Raw genomic sequence first — 18,360 nt, 5'->3', positions numbered from 1 at the left:
GTATGTGGGTCCCAGCTGGACAAGCACTAGGTAAGTATGCTTGAACTACTTTTGGCCTTAAAGAGTGGGATGGGAGGCAGAGCCGGCCCTAGGTATTTTTCAAGTGTAGGCGAACAGAATTTTGGCGCCCCCCCAAACCAATCACTGAAAAATAAAAGCGTTGGATAAGCGAAAATGTTGGATAATAAGGAAGTATAAAGGAAAAGCCTATAAAACATCAAATTACATTATGATTTTAAAAATTAAGCACCAAAACATCATGTTTTACAACAAATCAATAGAAAAAGCAGTTCAATACATGGTAATGTTATGTAGGAATTACTATACAGTAGAGTCTCACTTATCCAACATAACGGGCCGGCAGAACGTTGGATAAGCGAATATGTTGGATAATGAGGAATTAAGGATAACCCTATTAAACATCAAATTAAGTTATGATTTTACAAATTAAGCACCAAAACATCATGTTAGACAACAAATTTGTCAGAAAAAGTAGTTCAGTACACAGCAATGCTATATAGTAATTACTGTATTTATGAATTTAGCACCAAAATATCACGATATATTGAAAGCACTGACTACAAAAATGCGTTGGATAATCCAGAACGTTGGATAAGCGAGTGTTGGATAAGTGAGACTCTACTGTATTTGCAAATTTAGCACTAAACATTGAACAGGGATATAGGGCAGTGTGGACTTAGATAACCCAGATAGCCCTCAGTATTTAAAAAAAACCCCTCTAAAATCAGGACAATAAATAAAGAACAACACTCTGAAAACAGAAGAAATCCAGACAGTAAACAATCAGGGACAGCTAACTCCTCCCAAAAAAAGATTCTCCCAGGCAAGAAGAAGCCAGGCCTTGAAGCCACAGGGCCATTAAATGCTAATCAAGGTGATTAATTACAACATTCACACCTGCTTCAAAGAAAAGTTCTTTCTCCCACCCTGGACCTTGTACAGATATATAAACAGGCAAATGCCTATTTCGCCTTATGGTTGGACCGCCTCTGATGGGAGGCATCGGGCTTGTCGGATCTCTTGGAGATTGGAACAGGAGCCAGAAACTTGATCCTCATGGAAGGACTTTCAGAACTTCAGAAAGCCATTCCCCTCTCCTCATTTTTAAAAAAAATATTATATTTAAGGCCAGGTAAGATGTTATTTTGTGGCTGATGTCACCTAAGAAATCTTTGCAAAGCTGCTTTCATATTATATTAGTATTATTACTACAATTAAATAACACATTATTATTAAAATTATAATTATTGTATTAGTATTATTATTACAAGCAAATAGCGCATTATTACTTCCATTTAATTGTAATAGTAAGACTAATATAATAATTATAGTCATACCAATAATAATGTGTTATGTCATTGTAGTAATAATACCAATAATATAATAGTGTTATTTAAATGTGATACGAATGCTGATATAATAATTATAATTGCAATAAATGTGATAGAGGGATCTCATCCGTGTTCTCCCCGGGTGGGATTGCATAGCATGAATGCATTTCTTTGGCCTCTGACCTCCCTCTTGTTTGCTATTCTTCTGCGAACCCTGAATTCCAAACGACCAGCTCGATCCAAAGATTCCGTATCATCAAGGCCAGACAGCTCAGTTAGCGTTAGCCTCTATCTGTATGCTGTCAGACTGGGAGCTCTCCTCCCTTCCTAAGTCAGTTTGCACCTGGCTAACTTCAGTATCAACACCATTCCCTGCCGTGGGAAAACCTCCCTGTTCCTCATCTTCCACAGCAGGAACACTCTGAACCTGAATCCCATAATCCCCATCAGAATCACTCTGAGGCTCCAGCTGAGTCACAAAATCCCGAGCATCCATATAAGGATGTATATAAAGAGAACGAAGCAGAATATGATGGCTTGCGGGACGCTGATGTAGCAAATTGGTCGTTGGTCTTCATTCGGGGGTGGAGGTGGTTCAGTCCCCTCCTCGCCGCCGGCTACTTATTGGATCCTCCTCCTCCTTTTGCTCCCCTTTTCCCAGGTGGATACGGCCCCCCGCCTCCAGGCCGAGGCGCCCCGCCGCCGCCGCCCCCGTTTACCTCGTACATCGTCTCAACACCTCCAGGAGGCTTCCCGCCCCCGCAGGGATTCCCGCAGGGATACGGCACCCCTCCGCCCTTCAGTGAGTACCCGTCTTCCCGGTTGTGGGTTTGTTGAGTTTTGTTTGATACGGTTTTAATGCTGTTTTATATTTTGTGTTTTAATTGGACTGTTTTAATTGGACCAACGCTTTGAGTTGGTGAAGTTTGTTGTATATCCTGGGCCTGTTATTATTATTACTCTGTACAAACGAGCCATGCTTGGGAGGCATTTCTTCCTCTGTGTCCCTGATTCCCAACGTTGGGCCCATGATTTGGAAGGAGGTCATTGATAGCAGTGGTTCCCAAACTTATTTGGCCTACCGCCCCCATTCCAGAAAAAATATTACTCTGTGCCCCCTGGAAAGGGGGCGTGGCTTAGAGGGGTGGGCGTGGCTCCTGCTGAAGAGGGCGGGGCTGAGCCTCTCCCCTAGTCCAAGATGCAGGGCTGGGGAGGTAGAGGTGGGCGGGGCCACAAATGGGCGGCCATCACTGGGATGGATAGAGTTACGAGCTCTGAGTCAGGGCTGAGCTTCTATCGCTGTCCTGCGGGGCCTACCAGGACACAGGGGGCGGGGCTAGAGGAGGGGATGGGGCCTCTTCCCAAGGGCCTCAGGGGAGGTATGCAGAGGCTCAACCCTGTCTTGCGCTCTTGGAAGGAGGCCCCACCCCTAGCCCCGCCCTTTAGTCCTAAAAGGCCTCTCAGGAGAGATATAGAGGCTCATCCCTGTCTCGGGCTCTTGGAAGGAGGCCCCACCCCCACCCCTAGCCCCGCCCTTTAGTCCTAAAAGGCCTCTCAGGCAAGTATAGAGGCTCAGCCCTGTCTCAGGCTCTTGGAAGGAGGCCCCACCCCTAGCCCCGCCCTTTAGTCCTAAAAGGCCTCTCAGGCGAGTATAGAGGCTCAGCCCTGTCTCAGGCTCTTGGAAGGAGGTCCCGCCCCTAGCCCTGCCCTTTAGTCCTAAATGGCCTCTCAGGAGTGGTATAGAGGCTCAGCCCTGTCTCGGGCTCTTGGAAGGAGGTCCCGCCCCTAGCCCCGCCCTTTAGTCCTAAAAGGCCTCTCAGGCAAGTATAGAGGCTCAGCCCTGTCTCGGGCTCTTGGAAGGATGACCCGCTCCCTTCCCTAGCTCCGCCCTCTGTGTCTCAACAAGCGCCTCAGGAGAGGTATAGATTCTCAGCCCTGTCTCAGGCTCTTGGGAAGAAGCCACGCCCACTCTAGCTCCGCCCCCTGTGTCCTAACAGGCACCTCAGTTGCTCAGGGAAGAGGCCCCGCCCCTGTCTCCTAATAGGTGCCATCACCGCCCCCCTCTTCTTCGTTCCCCCAGGCTTCAGCTACGGTGCTCCACCTCCTCCGCCCGACCAGTTTGCCCCGCCGGGCGTCCCTCCTCCGCCGGCCACCCCTGGGGCCGCCCCCCTCGCCTTCCCGCCGCCGCCACCACCATCTCAGCCAACTCAGGACATGAGCAAACCACCGACCGGCCAGCCAGAATTCCCCTACAACCAGTTTGGTAAGTGGGCCACCTCGCCCTTTTCGTGCCTCCTTCGCCGCTTCGTTTACCCCCCACGTCCTCTTGGTTGGCTCTTTTCCACAAAGCACAGCATCAGGGATTTATTTGCATGACGGTTGGGTACGAGGGTGTTTCGTCCTTAAAACATAAAACCCTAGTATGTCTTCGCGACATAGATAGTCCTCTTGAGCAGGGATCCTCCGATCTTTTAAGCCGAGGGCTGGTTCGTGGTCCCTCCGACTGTTGGGGGGGGGGGATATAGTTGGAAAAAAAAAAGAATACATGTCTTATTTGTAGTGTAGAAAAACGTGAAAGAACAATGGAAAGGAAGAACAATTTTAATCAAGGGGAAACGTGGTCCTGCTTTTGGCTGATGAGAGAGTTAAGTTAATTCGGATTGTTGTTGTCGTGTGCCTTCAAGTCGTTTCAGACGAAGCCTTCACACACCAGGCCTCACACTGAGGCCTTCTCTCACTGGGGCCTCTCTTACACTAAGGCCTCTTTTACACTGAGACCTACTTTCACTGAGACCTCTCTTACACTGAGACCTAATTTCACTGAGGGCTCTCTTACACTGAGGTCTACCTCACACTGAGGCCTCTCTTACACTGAGACCTAATTTCACTGAGGGCTCTCTTACACTGAGGCCTACCTCACACTGAGGCCTCTCTTACACTGAGACCTAATTTCACTGAGGCCTCTCTTACACTGAGGCCTACCTCACACTGAGGCCTCTCTTACACTGAGGTCTCTTTTACACTGAGACCTAATTTCACTGAGGCCTACCTCACACTGAGGCCTCTCTTACACTGAGACCTTCTCTCACTGAGGCCTCTTATACTGAAGCCTACCTCACACTGAGGCCTCTTTTACACTGAGACCTAATTTCACTGAGGCCTCTTTTACACTGAGACCTAATTTCACTGAGGCCTCTCTTACACTGAGGCCTCTCTTACAGTGAGACCTAATTTCACTGAGGCCTCTCTTACACTGAGACCTAATTTCACTGAGGGCTCTCTTACACTGAGGCCTACCTCACAATGAGGCCTCTCTTACACTGAGGCCTCTCTTACACTGAGACCTAATTTCACTGAGGCCTCTCTTACACTGAGGCCTACCTCACACTGAGGCCTCTCTTACACTGAGACCTTCTCTCACTGAGACCTCTTATACTGAGGCCTACCTCACAATGAGGCCTCTCTTACACTGAGACCTAATTTCACTGAGGCCTCTCTTACACTGAGGCCTACCTCACACTGAGGCCTCTCTTACACTGAGACCTTCTCTCACTGAGACCTCTTATACTGAGGCCTAATTTCACTGAGGCCTCTTTTACACTGAGGCCTCTCTTAACACTGAGGCCTCTCTTACACTGAGACCTAATTTCACTGAGGCCTCTCTTACACTGAGACCTAATTGCACTGAGGCCTCTCTTACACTGAGACCTAATTTCACTGAAGCCTCTCTTACACTGAGGCCTACCTCACACTGAGGCCTCTTTTACACTGAGACCTAATTTCACTGAGGCCTCTCTTACACTGAGACCTAATTTCACTGAGGCCTCTCTTACACTGAGACCTAATTTCACTGAGGCCTCTCTTACACTGAGGCCTACCTCACACTGAGACCTAATTTCACTGAGGCCTCTCTTACGCTGAGGCCTACCTCACACTGAGACCTAATTTCACTGAGGCCTCCCTTACGCTGAGGCCTACCTCACACTGAGACCTAATTTCACTGAGGCCTCTCTTACACTGAGGCCTACCTCACACTGAGGCCTCTTTTACACTGAGACCTAATTTCACTGAGGCCTCTCTTACACTGAGGCCTCTCTTACACTGAGGCCTCTTTTACACTGAGACCTAATTTCACTAAGGCCTCTCTTACACTGAGGCCTACCTCACACTGAGGCCTCTCTTACACTGAGGCCTCTCTTACACTGAGACCTAATTTCACTGAGGCCTCTCTTACACTGAGGCCTACCTCACACTGAGGCCTCTCTTACACTGAGTCCTTCTCTCACTGAGGCCTATATATATATCTTTTAGCTTTGGATGGCATAGGGAAAGGTTAACACCCCTCCGGTGTTTGTTTTGCTGTTCAGAAGATTTCACCCCACTTTCTGTTGTTGTAATAATCGGATTCTGAAAACTTTGGCTTGTTGTGGAAACAAGGGTTGGTAGTAAAGCCTCAGGGGAGACACCTTTAACCCAGGATAATAAGTATTCTTTATTTATTTATATGCCGCCCTTCTCACCCCGAATGGGACTCAGAGTGACTTACAAATTAAATTTACATACAATATTATATTATTAGCATAGTACAATACTGGCCATAAATTACTATATTGTACTGTATCAATATATTGTAATATTACATGTAAAATATAATATATAATTAAAATTATTATATTGTATTATTAGTATTTCAGGATAATAAGTATTTCCTGGTCATTTGTAACTCGGGGACTGCCAGAGGTGTCATGCATTTGGTTTGCTCTCTCCCTATTCATGCTAGAAGTATATTCCGAGATGTTCTTTCAGTGCTGGTCCCTCCCGCTCTCCCGTCATGGTCCCAGGGTCTCCCACCACGTCCCTCTTGCATGTTCTCCCCCCACCATTCGGGGGGACGGAAAGGCTCAGCCCCAACCTGAGCGCGGCATTGTGGGTCAGTCCTAAGGGAAGGGCAGGTGGTGCACAGGGCTCTCGTGGGGGTTTAGTCACCCTGGTCTCCGTTTCTCGCCAGGGCTGGGTTCCTATTCTCAAGACCCAACAGGCTTCGGGCCCATACTTTGTTTACACACTTATGGTCAGGCTGAGAAGTGAGTTACCCTAGGTAGGTGGCGCCTCTTTTACCCCCAAACCCTCTTCTTGCTTGTCATGGCTTGTGTGGTGGGAGAGATGTACGTAACCCGTTGCCTGTTCCCTTACAGAGGGGGGTCGCTGGTTTCGCGGGCTGGGGGGGACACCTTAGCCCTCCGCCATGGGTCCCCTGCTCCGTTCTCATTCGGACTTTGCTTGCTTCCCAGCTGCTGGGGATCCAAACCATGTCAACACAACACTCTCTATCCCAGTGATTCCCAAAGTGGGCGCCACTTGTTCCAGGGGGGACACGGAGCGGGGGCAGGGGTGGGGGCGGGGCCTCTTCTAAGAGCCCGAGACAGGGCTGAGCCTCTATACCTCTCCTGAGAGGTCTTTTAGGACTAAAGGGCAGGGCTAGGGAAGGGGGCGGGGCCTCTTCCCAAGTGCCAGAGATAGGGCTGAGCTTCTATACCTCTCCTGAGAGGCCTTTTAGGACTAAAGGGCGGGGCCTCTTCCCAAGTGCCAGAGACAGGGCTGAGTCTCTATACCTCTCCTGAGAGGTCTTTTAGGACTAAAGGGCAGGGCTAGGGGTGGGGTCAGGGACTCTTCCCAAGTGCCGGAGACAGGGCTGAGCCTCTATATACCTCCCTTGAGGCGCTTGTTAGAACACAGGGGTGGGGTATAGAGCTTCAGCCCTATCAGACACTTGGAAAGAGGCCCCGCCCTCTCCTCTAGCCCCGCCTTCTGTGTCCTGGCAGGCACCGCAGGACAGGGATAGAAGCTCAGCCCTGCCTTAGAGCTCGTAACTCCGCCCATCCCAGACCTAGCTGCCCATTTGTGGCCCCGCCCCCTCCCCCTTCCAGCCCTGCATCTTGAACTGGGGAGAGACTCAGCCCTGCCTTCTTGAGAAGCCACGCCCACCCCTCTAAGCCACGCCCCCTTTCCAGGGTGCACTGGGTCATATTTTTTTCTGGAAAGGGGGCGGCAGGCCAAATATGTTTGGAAACCACTGCTCTATCCTTATTAGAAGCATTGAGGGCCCTTCAGTTGTGTTTGTTTCCGTATCACTTTTCATCACCTGTTACGCGAGTGTGTTGTTGAGGGAGTGCGACTGTTATGTGATGAAATGTGGCAAAGCCCTGGCTCTGATGAAACTCAGCAGCAAATGAGAAGTCAGGGAAAGGTGCAAGGAACCCCTATTTTATATTGCAACATGATGTTCTTCTACAACAAGAGTCACGTTTCGAGAGCAGCCTCCTCTTACTCAGTGGCTTTGTTACTCCTCTTTTTACTCACACTTCTGATAGAGCAAAACTTCATCTAGGTATACAACTCCCTTCTCTTACTTAAAGGTTAATTCGTTCAGGAAGCATTCGGGCAAAATGAGGTGCCATCCGGACCCTGCACCTTGCTTGATTTTGGTTAAGGATGAGGACTTCTTGGACTTATGGGCCCCATAGAATGAGAAATGATTTGGTGGAGGGAGCATTCCAGAGCAGTATGTCATAATCTACAGCTGGAAGTGCATTATGATTATGATTATTATTATTATTATTATTATTATTGTAATAAGATTTTCCAGTTAAAATTATTATTATTTCTTCTTCTACTTCTTCTTCCATTTGCTGCTTGTTCTTTCTAAAACGAAGGCACAAAGTGCTTTGTCACCCTGTGTGTCATTATAGTCATTATTATATAATAGAATAATAAAACCTTTACCTTTAACCTTCCCAAGATGTTTTTCGAGCCAGGCCTCGTCCCCTCATTTTTTTCTGCCTAAGTGGAATATCTTGCATTTGTCCATGTTGAGGTTCATTTTGTTATTCGAGAACAGTGATTCCCAAAGTGGGCGCTACCGCCCTCTGGTGGACACTGAAGAGATCCAGGGGGGGCGGTGATGGCACCGATTAGGACACGGGGCAGGGCCAGAGGAGGGACGTGGCTTCTTCCCAAGAGCCCGAGACAGGGCTGAACATCTATACCTCCCTTGAGGTGCTTGTTGGGACACAGAGGGCGGAGCTAGGAAAGGGGGCGGGGCCTCCTTCCAAGAGCCTGAGACAGGGCTGAGCCTCTATACATCTCCTGAGAGGCCTTTTAGGACTAAAGGGAGGGGCTGGGGTGGGGCCTCTTCCCAAGAACATGAGAGAGGGCTGAGCCTCTATACCTCTTTTAAGAGGCCTTTTAAAGGACGGGGCTGAGGTGGGGGCGTGGCTTCTTCCCAAGAGCCCGAGACAGGGATGAGGATCTATACCTCTCCTGAGACGTTTGTTGGGACATAGGGCGGAGCTAGGGAACAAGGCGGGGCCTCCTTCCAAGAGCCCAAGACAGGGCTGAGCCTATGTACCTCTCCTGAGAGACTTTTTAGGACTAAAGGGAAGGGCTAGAGGTGGAGCCTCTTCCCAAGAGCATGAGACAGGGCTGAGCCTCTATACCTCTCCTGAGAGGCCTTTTAGGACTAAAAGGCAGGGCTGGGGTGGGGGCGGGGCCCCTTCCAAAAAGCATGAGACAGGGCTGAGAATCTATACCTCTCCTGAGAGGCCTTTTAGGACTAAAGGGCGGGGCTGGGGCGGGGGCGGGGCTTCTTCCCAAGAGCCCGAGACAGGGCTGAGGATCTATACCTCTCCTGAGGCATTTGTTGGGACACAGAGGGTGGAGCTAGGGAAGGGAGCAGGGCCTCCTTCCAAGAGCCTGAGACAGGGCTGAGCCTCTATATTTCTCCTGAGAGGTCTTTTAGGACTAAAGGGAGGGGCTGGGACCTCTTCCCAAGAGCGCGAGACGGGGCTGAGCCTCTGTATACCTCCCCTGAGACACTTGTTAGAACATGGGAGCGAGGTATAGAGGTTCAGCCCCGTCAGGCACTTGGGAAGAGGCCCCGCCCCCTCCTCTAGCCCCGCCCCCTGTGTCCAGGACAGGGATAGATGCTCAGCCCTGCCTCAGAGCTCGTAACTCCGCCCATCCCTAAAGTGAGGGGCTAGGGGTGGGGCCTCTTCCCAAGAGCACGAGACAGGGCTGAGAATCTATACCTCCCCTGAGGTGCTTGTTGGGACACAGGGCGGAGCTAGAGAACAAGGCGGGGCCTCCTTCTAAGAGCCCGAGACAGGGCTGAGCCTCTATACTTCTCCTGAGAGGCCTTTTAGGACTAAAGGGCGGGGCTGGGGTGGTGGCAGGGCCTCTTCCCAAAAGCGTGAGACAGGGCTGAGAATCTATACCTAGCAGAACTAGGGAAGGGGACAGGGCCTCCTTCCAAGAACCTGAGACAGGGCTGAGCCTCTATATTTCTCCTGAGAGGCCTTTTAGGACTAAAGGGAGCGGCGGGGCCTCTGTATACCTCCCCTGAGTAGCTTGTTAGAACAGGGGAGCGGGGTATAGAGATTCAGCCCCATCAGGCACTCTAGCGGCAGGACAGGGATAGATGCTCAGCCCTGCCTCAGAGCTCGTAACTCCTCCCATCCCTAAAGGGTGGGGCTAGGGGTGGGGCCTCTTCCCAAGAGCCCGAGACAGGGCTGAGCCTCTGTATACCTCCCCTGAGGTGCTTGTTAGAACAGGGGAGCGGGGTATAGAGGTTCAGCCCCATCAGGCACTCTAGCGGCAGGACAGGGATAGATGCTCAGCCCTGCCTCAGAGCTCGTAACTCCTCCCATCCCTAAAGGGAGGGGCTAGGGGTGGGGCCTCTTTCCAAGAGCCCGAGACAGGGCTGAGCCTCTGTATACCTCCCCTGAGGTGCTTGTTAGAACAGGGGAGCGGGGTATAGAGGTTCAGCCCCATCAGGCACTCTAGCGGCAGGACAGGGATAGATGCTCAGCCCTGCCTCAGAGCTCGTAACTCCTCCCATCCCTAAAGGGTGGGGCTAGGGGTGGGGCCTCTTCCCAAGAGCCCGAGACAGGGCTGAGCCTCTGTATACCTCCCCTGAGGTGCTTGTTAGAACAGGGGAGCGGGGTATAGAGGTTCAGCCCCATCAGGCACTCTAGCGGCAGGACAGGGATAGATGCTCAGCCCTGCCTCAGAGCTCGTAACTCCTCCCATCCCTAAAGGGAGGGGCTAGGGGTGGGGCCTCTTCCCAAGAGCCCGAGACAGGGCTGAGCCTCTGTATACCTCCCCTGAGGTGCTTGTTAGAACAGGGGAGCGGGGTATAGAGGTTCAGCCCCATCAGGCACTCTAGCGGCAGGACAGGGATAGATGCTCAGCCCTGCCTCAGAGCTCGTAACTCCTCCCATCCCTAAAGGGAGGGGCTAGGGGTGGGGCCTCTTCCCAAGAGCCCGAGACAGGGCTGAGCCTCTGTATACCTCCCCTGAGGTGCTTGTTAGAACAGGGGAGCGGGGTATAGAGGTTCAGCCCCATCAGGCACTCTAGCGGCAGGACAGGGATAGATGCTCAGCCCTGCCTCAGAGCTCGTAACTCCTCCCATCCCTAAAGGGAGGGGCTAGGGGTGGGGCCTCTTCCCAAGAGCCCGAGACAGAGCTGAGCCTCTGTATACCTCCCCTGAGGTGCTTGTTAGAACAGGGGAGCGGGGTATAGAGATTCAGCCCCATCAGGCACTCTAGCGGCAGGACAGGGATAGATGCTCAGCCCTGCCTCAGAGCTTGTAACTCCTCCCATCCCTAAAGGGAGGGGCTAGGGGTGGGGCCTCTTCCCAAGAGCCCGAGACAGGGCTGAGCCTCTGTATACCTCCCCTGAGGTGCTTGTTAGAACACGGGAGCGGGGTATAGAGGTTCAGCCCCGTCGGGCACTCTAACCGCTGGACAGGGATAGATGCTCAGCCCTATCTCAGAGCTCGTAACTCTGCCCATCCCAGTCCTGGACTAGGGGAGAGCATCTTGAGCAGGAGCCACGCCCATCTCTCTAAGCCACAGTTTGGGAACCACTGTTCAAGAAGATCCAAAGTGCTTTATCACCCCATGAGTCAGAGGGTACTGGGGCGGACCCACGGGCCGGGGTGGGCTGGGGACGCCCTCTTGTGAGCGCTCACCCCTCCTTCCTCCCCCTCCCCCTCTCTCTCTTCTCTCCCTCCCAGGATACGGGCAAGACTTGAGCGGCTTCGGCCAGGCCTTCGCCGACCCCGGGCAGCAAGCTCCGCAGCAGCAGCAGGGGCAGCCGCAGCCCCCTTCCTACGGAGGCCCCTCGGTCCCTCCGTCGGGTGGCCCTCCGGCCGGAGGCAGCGCTTTTGGCCGCGGGCCCAACCACAACGTCCAGGGCTTCCACCCCTACCGGCGCTAGGGTCGCAATCCGTGGGGAGCGCTGCCCCGAAACCCACGAACTTGTGACAATCACCTACCATATTTGGGGGGGGGGGGAGGGAAGAGGAGGAGGCTGCAACTGGGAGTTGTAGTCCGCCTCCCAGTCGCACCCAGACCCCTCTCAAAACAACGAGGCGGCGAAGTTATTTTCTACGCAGAGCCCTCCTCTCCTTCCTCCCCTCCTCGATCAATCCATCTTTCGATCCATCAGCACAAATAATAATAATAATAATAATAAAAGAGCAGCGTCACTGGTTCGAAACTACAGGGTTTTTTTCGGAGGGGCGGGGGAAAACAACACCCATCAGCTTTAATTATTAACAACAACAAACAACAACAACAGGTTTCTTTTGTCTCTTATTCCATCCCTACCTCCCCGCGAGCCTTTTTGTTTTACCATTATATTGTAAACTTTTATGTTCAAAAAAAAAAAAAAGAAGAAGAAGAATATATATATATACCTTTACAGATTGTGAGATTTTTAAGAGCAAATTTTCTACGACGACGTGTGCCGGGTTATTTTTTTTAATTTAAAATAATAATAAAAAACAAGAGAGAGATAGAAAAGGGAGGGGGGTCTGAACAACGCAAAAACAGGGTTTCCATTCGCACTGCTTGAGAAAAAAAGAGGGAACGAAAGAAGAAGAAGAAAAAAAAAGGAGAACTGCATGTTGTTTTGTTACTGGTTTCGGCCCCGGTTTGAAAAAGCGGTCACTTCCAAAAGCACAGTGTTTCAAGCTGGAGCTTTTCAGTTCTTTGAAAATAAAATTTAAATATATATATATATATATATATCTTTGAGGGTTTTTTTTTCTTTAAAAAGGAGGGGGTGTTGCGAAGGTTTTGAAGTCCCTCAGGCAAAAAAAAGAAAGAAGAAGAAACACTTCCGTTTTCGGGGTGCGTTTTGACACTAACCAGCGATGACCCCTCTCCCCTTTGGTTTGAATAAAGAAAAAGTAACTTTTGGATTAGAAACACTTTTTGTCTTTCTCTTTCTTTCCTCCACATCTTTTTGTTCTGCAGCAGATTCAATTTCAAGAAGTTATTGGCACAACGACATTGTATGACACAACAAATGAGATCGAGATGCTGGATTTGGTTGTTAGTATTGTGCTGGTACGGCTGTACCAGAAGCTCCAACTTTATTTTCTTTCTGCTAATGTTTGCAGTCATAGGGCAGGCCGCCTGTCCGTCATCATTAAGTTTGGTTCCGCCCCTTGTTCAGGGCTCCATTTTTAAGTCAGTCTCACTTAAGGAAGCTAAGCTATAGGACAGGGGTCCCCAAACTTTTTAAACGGGGGGCCAGTTCACAATCCCTCAGACTGTTGGAGGGCTGGACTATAGTTAGCCCCCGCCCTCATTTATAATATAATATTTTATATCAGTTTTAATAGTATAATATATTGTATATACATATGATATTGATAATAATATTATCATTTTATACAATACTAATTTTAATACCATATAATAATATTAATTATATGTTATATATTACATATAATATTACAGTATAGTGGTATAGTTCAATATAGTAATATATAATCCTAATATTGTGCTATGCTAATAATATAATATATTGTATGTACATACAGCTGCTCTGAGTTCCCTTCGGGGTGAGACGGGTGGGATATAAATGTAGTAAGTAAATGTAGTAAATGAATAAATAAATAATTTTGGACTTAGGCTCGCCCAAAGTCTGACATGACTTGAAGACACACAACAACAATAACAATCCTAATTAACCTGACTATCTCATTGGCCAGAAGGAGGCCCACACTTCCTATTGAAATCCTGATAGGTTTATGTTGGTTAAAATTATTTTCATTTTTAAATATTGTATTGGTCTTTCATTGTTATTGTTGTTGTTTTGCACTACAAATAAGATATGTGCAGTGTGCATAGGAATTTGTTTTTTTTTTTTTTTTCCAAATGATAATTCGGCCCCTCAACAGTCCGAAGGATTGTGGACCAGCCCTCTGCCTTAAAAGTTTGAGGACCCCTGATATAGATGAGAGGAAGGAAGGAAGGAGATAGATGAGAGATAGGTAGGTAGGTAGGTAGGTAGATAGAAGGCAGATAGGTCAATAGATAGATACAGTCAATACATAGATGGTAGATAGAAGGTAGATAGGTTGATAGGTGGTAGATCGGTACAGCAGATAGATAGATAATAGAAGTTAGATAGATAATAGGTAGATATCGATAGTAGATAGATCAGGGGTCCCCAAACTTTTTAAACAGGGGGCCAGTTCACGATCCTTTGGACCATTGGAGGGCCGGACTATATTTGGCCACTGAGCAATAATAATAATAATAATAATAATAGTAACGAAGAGGGTTGGAAGAGACCCCTTGGGTCATTTAGCCCAACCCCCTTCTGCCTTTGTGCACCAAAAACACAAGCAAAGCACTCCTGACAGATGGCCTCCCAGCCTCAATGTTAATAATAATAATATGTCTTTGTGTCTATAATAATAATAAAGAGGGTTGGAAGAGACCCTTAGGCTTTGTGCCATTGGGGGCCGGATAAATGGCTTTGATGGGCCGCATGTGGCCCGCGGGCCGTAGTTTGGGGACCCCTGCTACAGGACGTAGACCAGCTCGTCCCGTAGAAAAGCTTCATATATCTTGAACATCCAAGAAAACAAACAGAAATTCTCGGGGGAAAGTCCCAAAAGCTCTGGCTGAGAGCTCACAGCCCCTCAGCCTCACAGCTCCTGAGGGAAACAGCCCTAAAGTTTCCAAAGAAACCTCAGAGAGGGAACAGCATCACAGATCCACGGAACCCCAGCTGAAACATCTGCAAGCCTTGGTTGGTAGGTCCACTCGATACCCAGATGCATTTGGCCATATGACAGACAGCCTGAGAGAGGTTATAAGGGGGATTTCTTCTTACAAAGTAAGTTATCCAAAGCCAATCGCCCATCCCCTGGGGACAAGATTGAAAAGTTTATTAAGGAAACCTTGAAGTGTTATTTGACTCCTTGAAGATTTATTATTTGTTCAACAATAAAGACTTGGTTATTTCATTAAAGACTCAAAAGACCATCCCTTTCGGGAAAATCCTCAAGAACCTGTCTTTAGGCACCCTGGCTTCCCGCTGGGCATAAAGTATACGTCCTATACAAAAGGCAATAGTTAAAGGCCCAGCGTGTGACAGATTATTATTGACACAATGACATTGTATGACACAGTAAACAAGATAGATATACTGGATTTCATATCACAAAATCACAAGTCAAACACTTCCCAAGTGTCTAGGACTGTGTGATGTATTTTCGGATTATGCGTGCAGATCCCAGTAGGGTGGCCTTTTGCAGTTGGCAGATCGTGATTTTGTCAATGTCTCTTGTTTCCAAATGCCAGCTGAGATCTTTTGGCACGGCACCCAATGTGCCGATCACCACCGGGACCACCTGCACTGGTTTCTGCCAGAGTCTTTGAAGTTCAACCTTGAGGTCCTGATAGCGGCTGAGTTTTTCCTGTTGTTTTTCGTCAATGCGACTGTCACCTGGGATGACGACATCAATGATCCAAACAACTGTGATGTCTGGTGTGTTGTGTTCCAGAACTTTGTCAGTCTGGATTCGGAAGTCCCACAGTGTCTTTGCGTGCTCATTTTCCAATACTTTTGCAGGTTTGTGATCCCACCAGTTCTTTGCTGCTGGGAGGTGGTCCTTGAGGCATAAGTTCCAATGAATCCTTTGGGCCACATAGTTGTGCCTCTGTTTGTAGTCTGTCTGTGCAATTTTCTTACAGCAGCTGAGGATAGGATCAATGGTTTCATCGGTTTCCTTGCACAGTCTGCATTTTGGGTCATCAGCTGATTTTTCGATCTTGTCCTTGATTGCCTTTGTCCTGATGGCTTGCTCCTGGGCTGCAAGGATCAGGCCTTCTGTCTCCTTCTTCAGGGTCCCATTCGTGATCCAGAGCCAGGTCTTCTCCTTATCAGCTTTTTCTTCAATTTTGTCAAGGAACTTTCCATGCAATGTTTTGTTGTGCCAGCTGTCAGCTCTAGTTTGTAGTGCAATTTTCTTGTACTGGTTTTTTGTCTGCTGTGCTTTGAGGAGTTTCTGATTATATAATAATAATTATTAATAAAAATAATTAATATAATAATAATTAATTATAATAATTTTATTATTATTATTAACGGCATTTCTATACTGCTTTTCTCACCCCTGGGGGGACTCAAAGCAGTTTCCAACATAATAAAAGGCAAAATTCAATGCCTTACAAATATATAAAAAATATATATCTAAATAAAATACATACAACTGTAGATTAAAACCATTAACTATATATTATTGATAAGTCAGCTGCATGACTAGTGGATGATGGAAGCTATAGTCCAAAGCATCCAGAAGATGGTTGAGGAAGATAGGATCTGCATGCCAAGATATTATAATAATAATTAATAATAATATTTATTAATATTATTATTAATAATATATACACTAATAAATATTAATTATATATACTAATAAATAATATATATACTAATAAATATTAATATATATACTAACAATAATATATACACTAATAAATATTAATGATATATATACTAATAAATATTATTAATTATTAATATTAGTTATTAATAATAATGTTAATAATGTTTATTAATAATAATAATATTTATGTACTTCCCTATCTCTTCAAGGGACTCAATGCAGTTTCCAGCCTTATGTTCCACTTTGCTTAGGTTTCAGCTTGGCTTTCCTGTGAGGCTGAGAGAGTGTGGACTTCATCTCCCAGAAGCCTCCGCCAGTCTGGTCAAGCGCCAGGAATTCTGGGAATTGAAGTCCAAACCTATGCAGTACACCAGGGATCCCCATACTTTTAAAAAAGGGGGCCAGTTCACGGTCCCTCAGACTGTTGGAGGGCCGGACTATAGTTTTTTTAAAAAAAAACTATGAACAAATTCCTATGCACACTGCACAAAACGGGAACAAATACAGCCTCAATGTTAATAATAATAATAATAATAATAATAATAATAATAATAATAATAATAATAATAATAATCTGCTGTAAGAAAATCGCACAGACAGACTACAAACAGAGGCACAACTATGTGGCCCAAATGATTCATTAGAACTTATGCCTCAAATACCACCTGCCAGCAGCAAAGAACTGGTGGGATCACAAACCTGCAAAAGTATTGGAAAATGAGCACGCAAAGATACTGTGGGACTTCCGAATCCAGACTGACAAAGTTCTGGAACACAACACACCAGACATCACAGTTGTGGAAAAGAAAAAGGTTTGGATCATTGATGTTGCCATCCCAGGTGACAGTCGCATTGACGAAAAACAACAGGAAAAACTCAGCCGCTCTCAGGACCTCAAGATTGAACTGCAAAGATTCTGGTAGAAACCAGTACAGGTGGTGCCGGTGGTGATGGGCACATTGGGTGCCGTGCCAAAAGATCTCAGCCGGCATTTGGAAACAATAGACATTGACAAAATTACGATCTGCCAACTGCAAAAGGCCACCCTGCTGGGATCTGCACGCATCATCCGAAAATACATCACACAGTCCTAGACACTTGGGAAGTGTTTGACTTGTGATTTTGTGATATGAAATCCAGCATATCTATCTTGTTTGCTGTCTCATACAACGTCGTTGTGTCAATAATAATAATAATATAAAATAATAATAATAATAATAATACATCACACAGTCCTAGACACTTGGGAAGTGTTCGACTTGTGATTTTGCGAAACGAAATCCAGCATGTCTATCTTGTTTGCTGTGTCATACAACGTCGTTGTGTCAATAATAATAATAATATAAAATAATAATAATAATAATAATAATAATAATAATACATCACACAGTCCTAGACACTTGGGAAGTGTTCGACTTGTGATTTTGTGATATGAAATCCAGCATATTTATCTTGTTTGCTGTGTCATAATAATAATAATAATATAATAAAATACATCACACAGTCCTAGACACTTGGGAAGTGTTCGACTTGTGATTTTGTGATACGAAATCCAGCATGTCTATCTTGTTTGCTGTGTCATACAACGTCGTTGTGTCAATAATAATAATAATATATAATAATAATAATAATAATAATAATAATAATAATAATAATACATCACACAGTCCTAGACACTTGGGAAGTGTTCGACTTGTGATTTTGTGATATGAAATCCAGCGTATCTATCTTGTTTGCTGTGCATACAATCATCATCATCATCATCATCATCATTCTCATAATAAAAATAATAAAGAGGGTTGGAAGAGATCTCTTGGGCCATTTTGTCCAATCCTCTTCTGCCTTTGTGCTCCAAAAGCACAAGCAAAGCACCCCTGACAGATGGCCACCCAGCCTCAATGTTAATAATAATAATAATAATCATCATCATCATCATCACAGTCCTAGACATTTGGGAAGTGTTCAACTTGTCATTTTATGATACGAAATCCAGCATATATCCCGTTTGCTGTGTTATACTGTGTCTTTCTGTCAATAATAATAATAATAATAATAAAGAGGGTTGGAGGAGACCTCTTGGGCCATTTAGTCCAACCCCCTTCTGCCTTTGTGCACCAAAAGCACTAGCAAAGCACCCCTTAATAATTAATTAAAATAATTAAAATACCATTATAAATAAGCAAAGCTTTGGAAGGCATGCATGTGGCCCCCGGGCCTTAGTTTGGGGACACGCTGACTCCTTGAATGGACTTG

General features: G+C 46.9%; 1 protein-coding gene across 1 annotated transcript; it reads left to right on the top strand.

The window, feature by feature from the left end:
- LOC100559106 (DAZ-associated protein 1) lies at positions 1 to 12,436 on the top strand (the record flags this gene model as incomplete). The annotated part of the gene is given in 4 exon segments (XM_003230530.4): positions 1 to 30; positions 2,014 to 2,154; positions 3,433 to 3,615; positions 11,428 to 12,436. Coding segments are annotated over 4 exon segments (557 nt in total), but the record flags the coding sequence as incomplete, so codon positions are not given.
- Between the last annotated feature and the right edge of the window lie 5,924 nt (positions 12,437 to 18,360).

This window comes from Anolis carolinensis, unplaced genomic scaffold (genome assembly GCF_035594765.1).
Source record: "Anolis carolinensis isolate JA03-04 unplaced genomic scaffold, rAnoCar3.1.pri scaffold_7, whole genome shotgun sequence".
In the NCBI taxonomy this organism is placed as follows: domain Eukaryota; kingdom Metazoa; phylum Chordata; class Lepidosauria; order Squamata; family Dactyloidae; genus Anolis; species Anolis carolinensis.
This window is presented reverse-complemented; position numbering and strand designations above follow the sequence as displayed.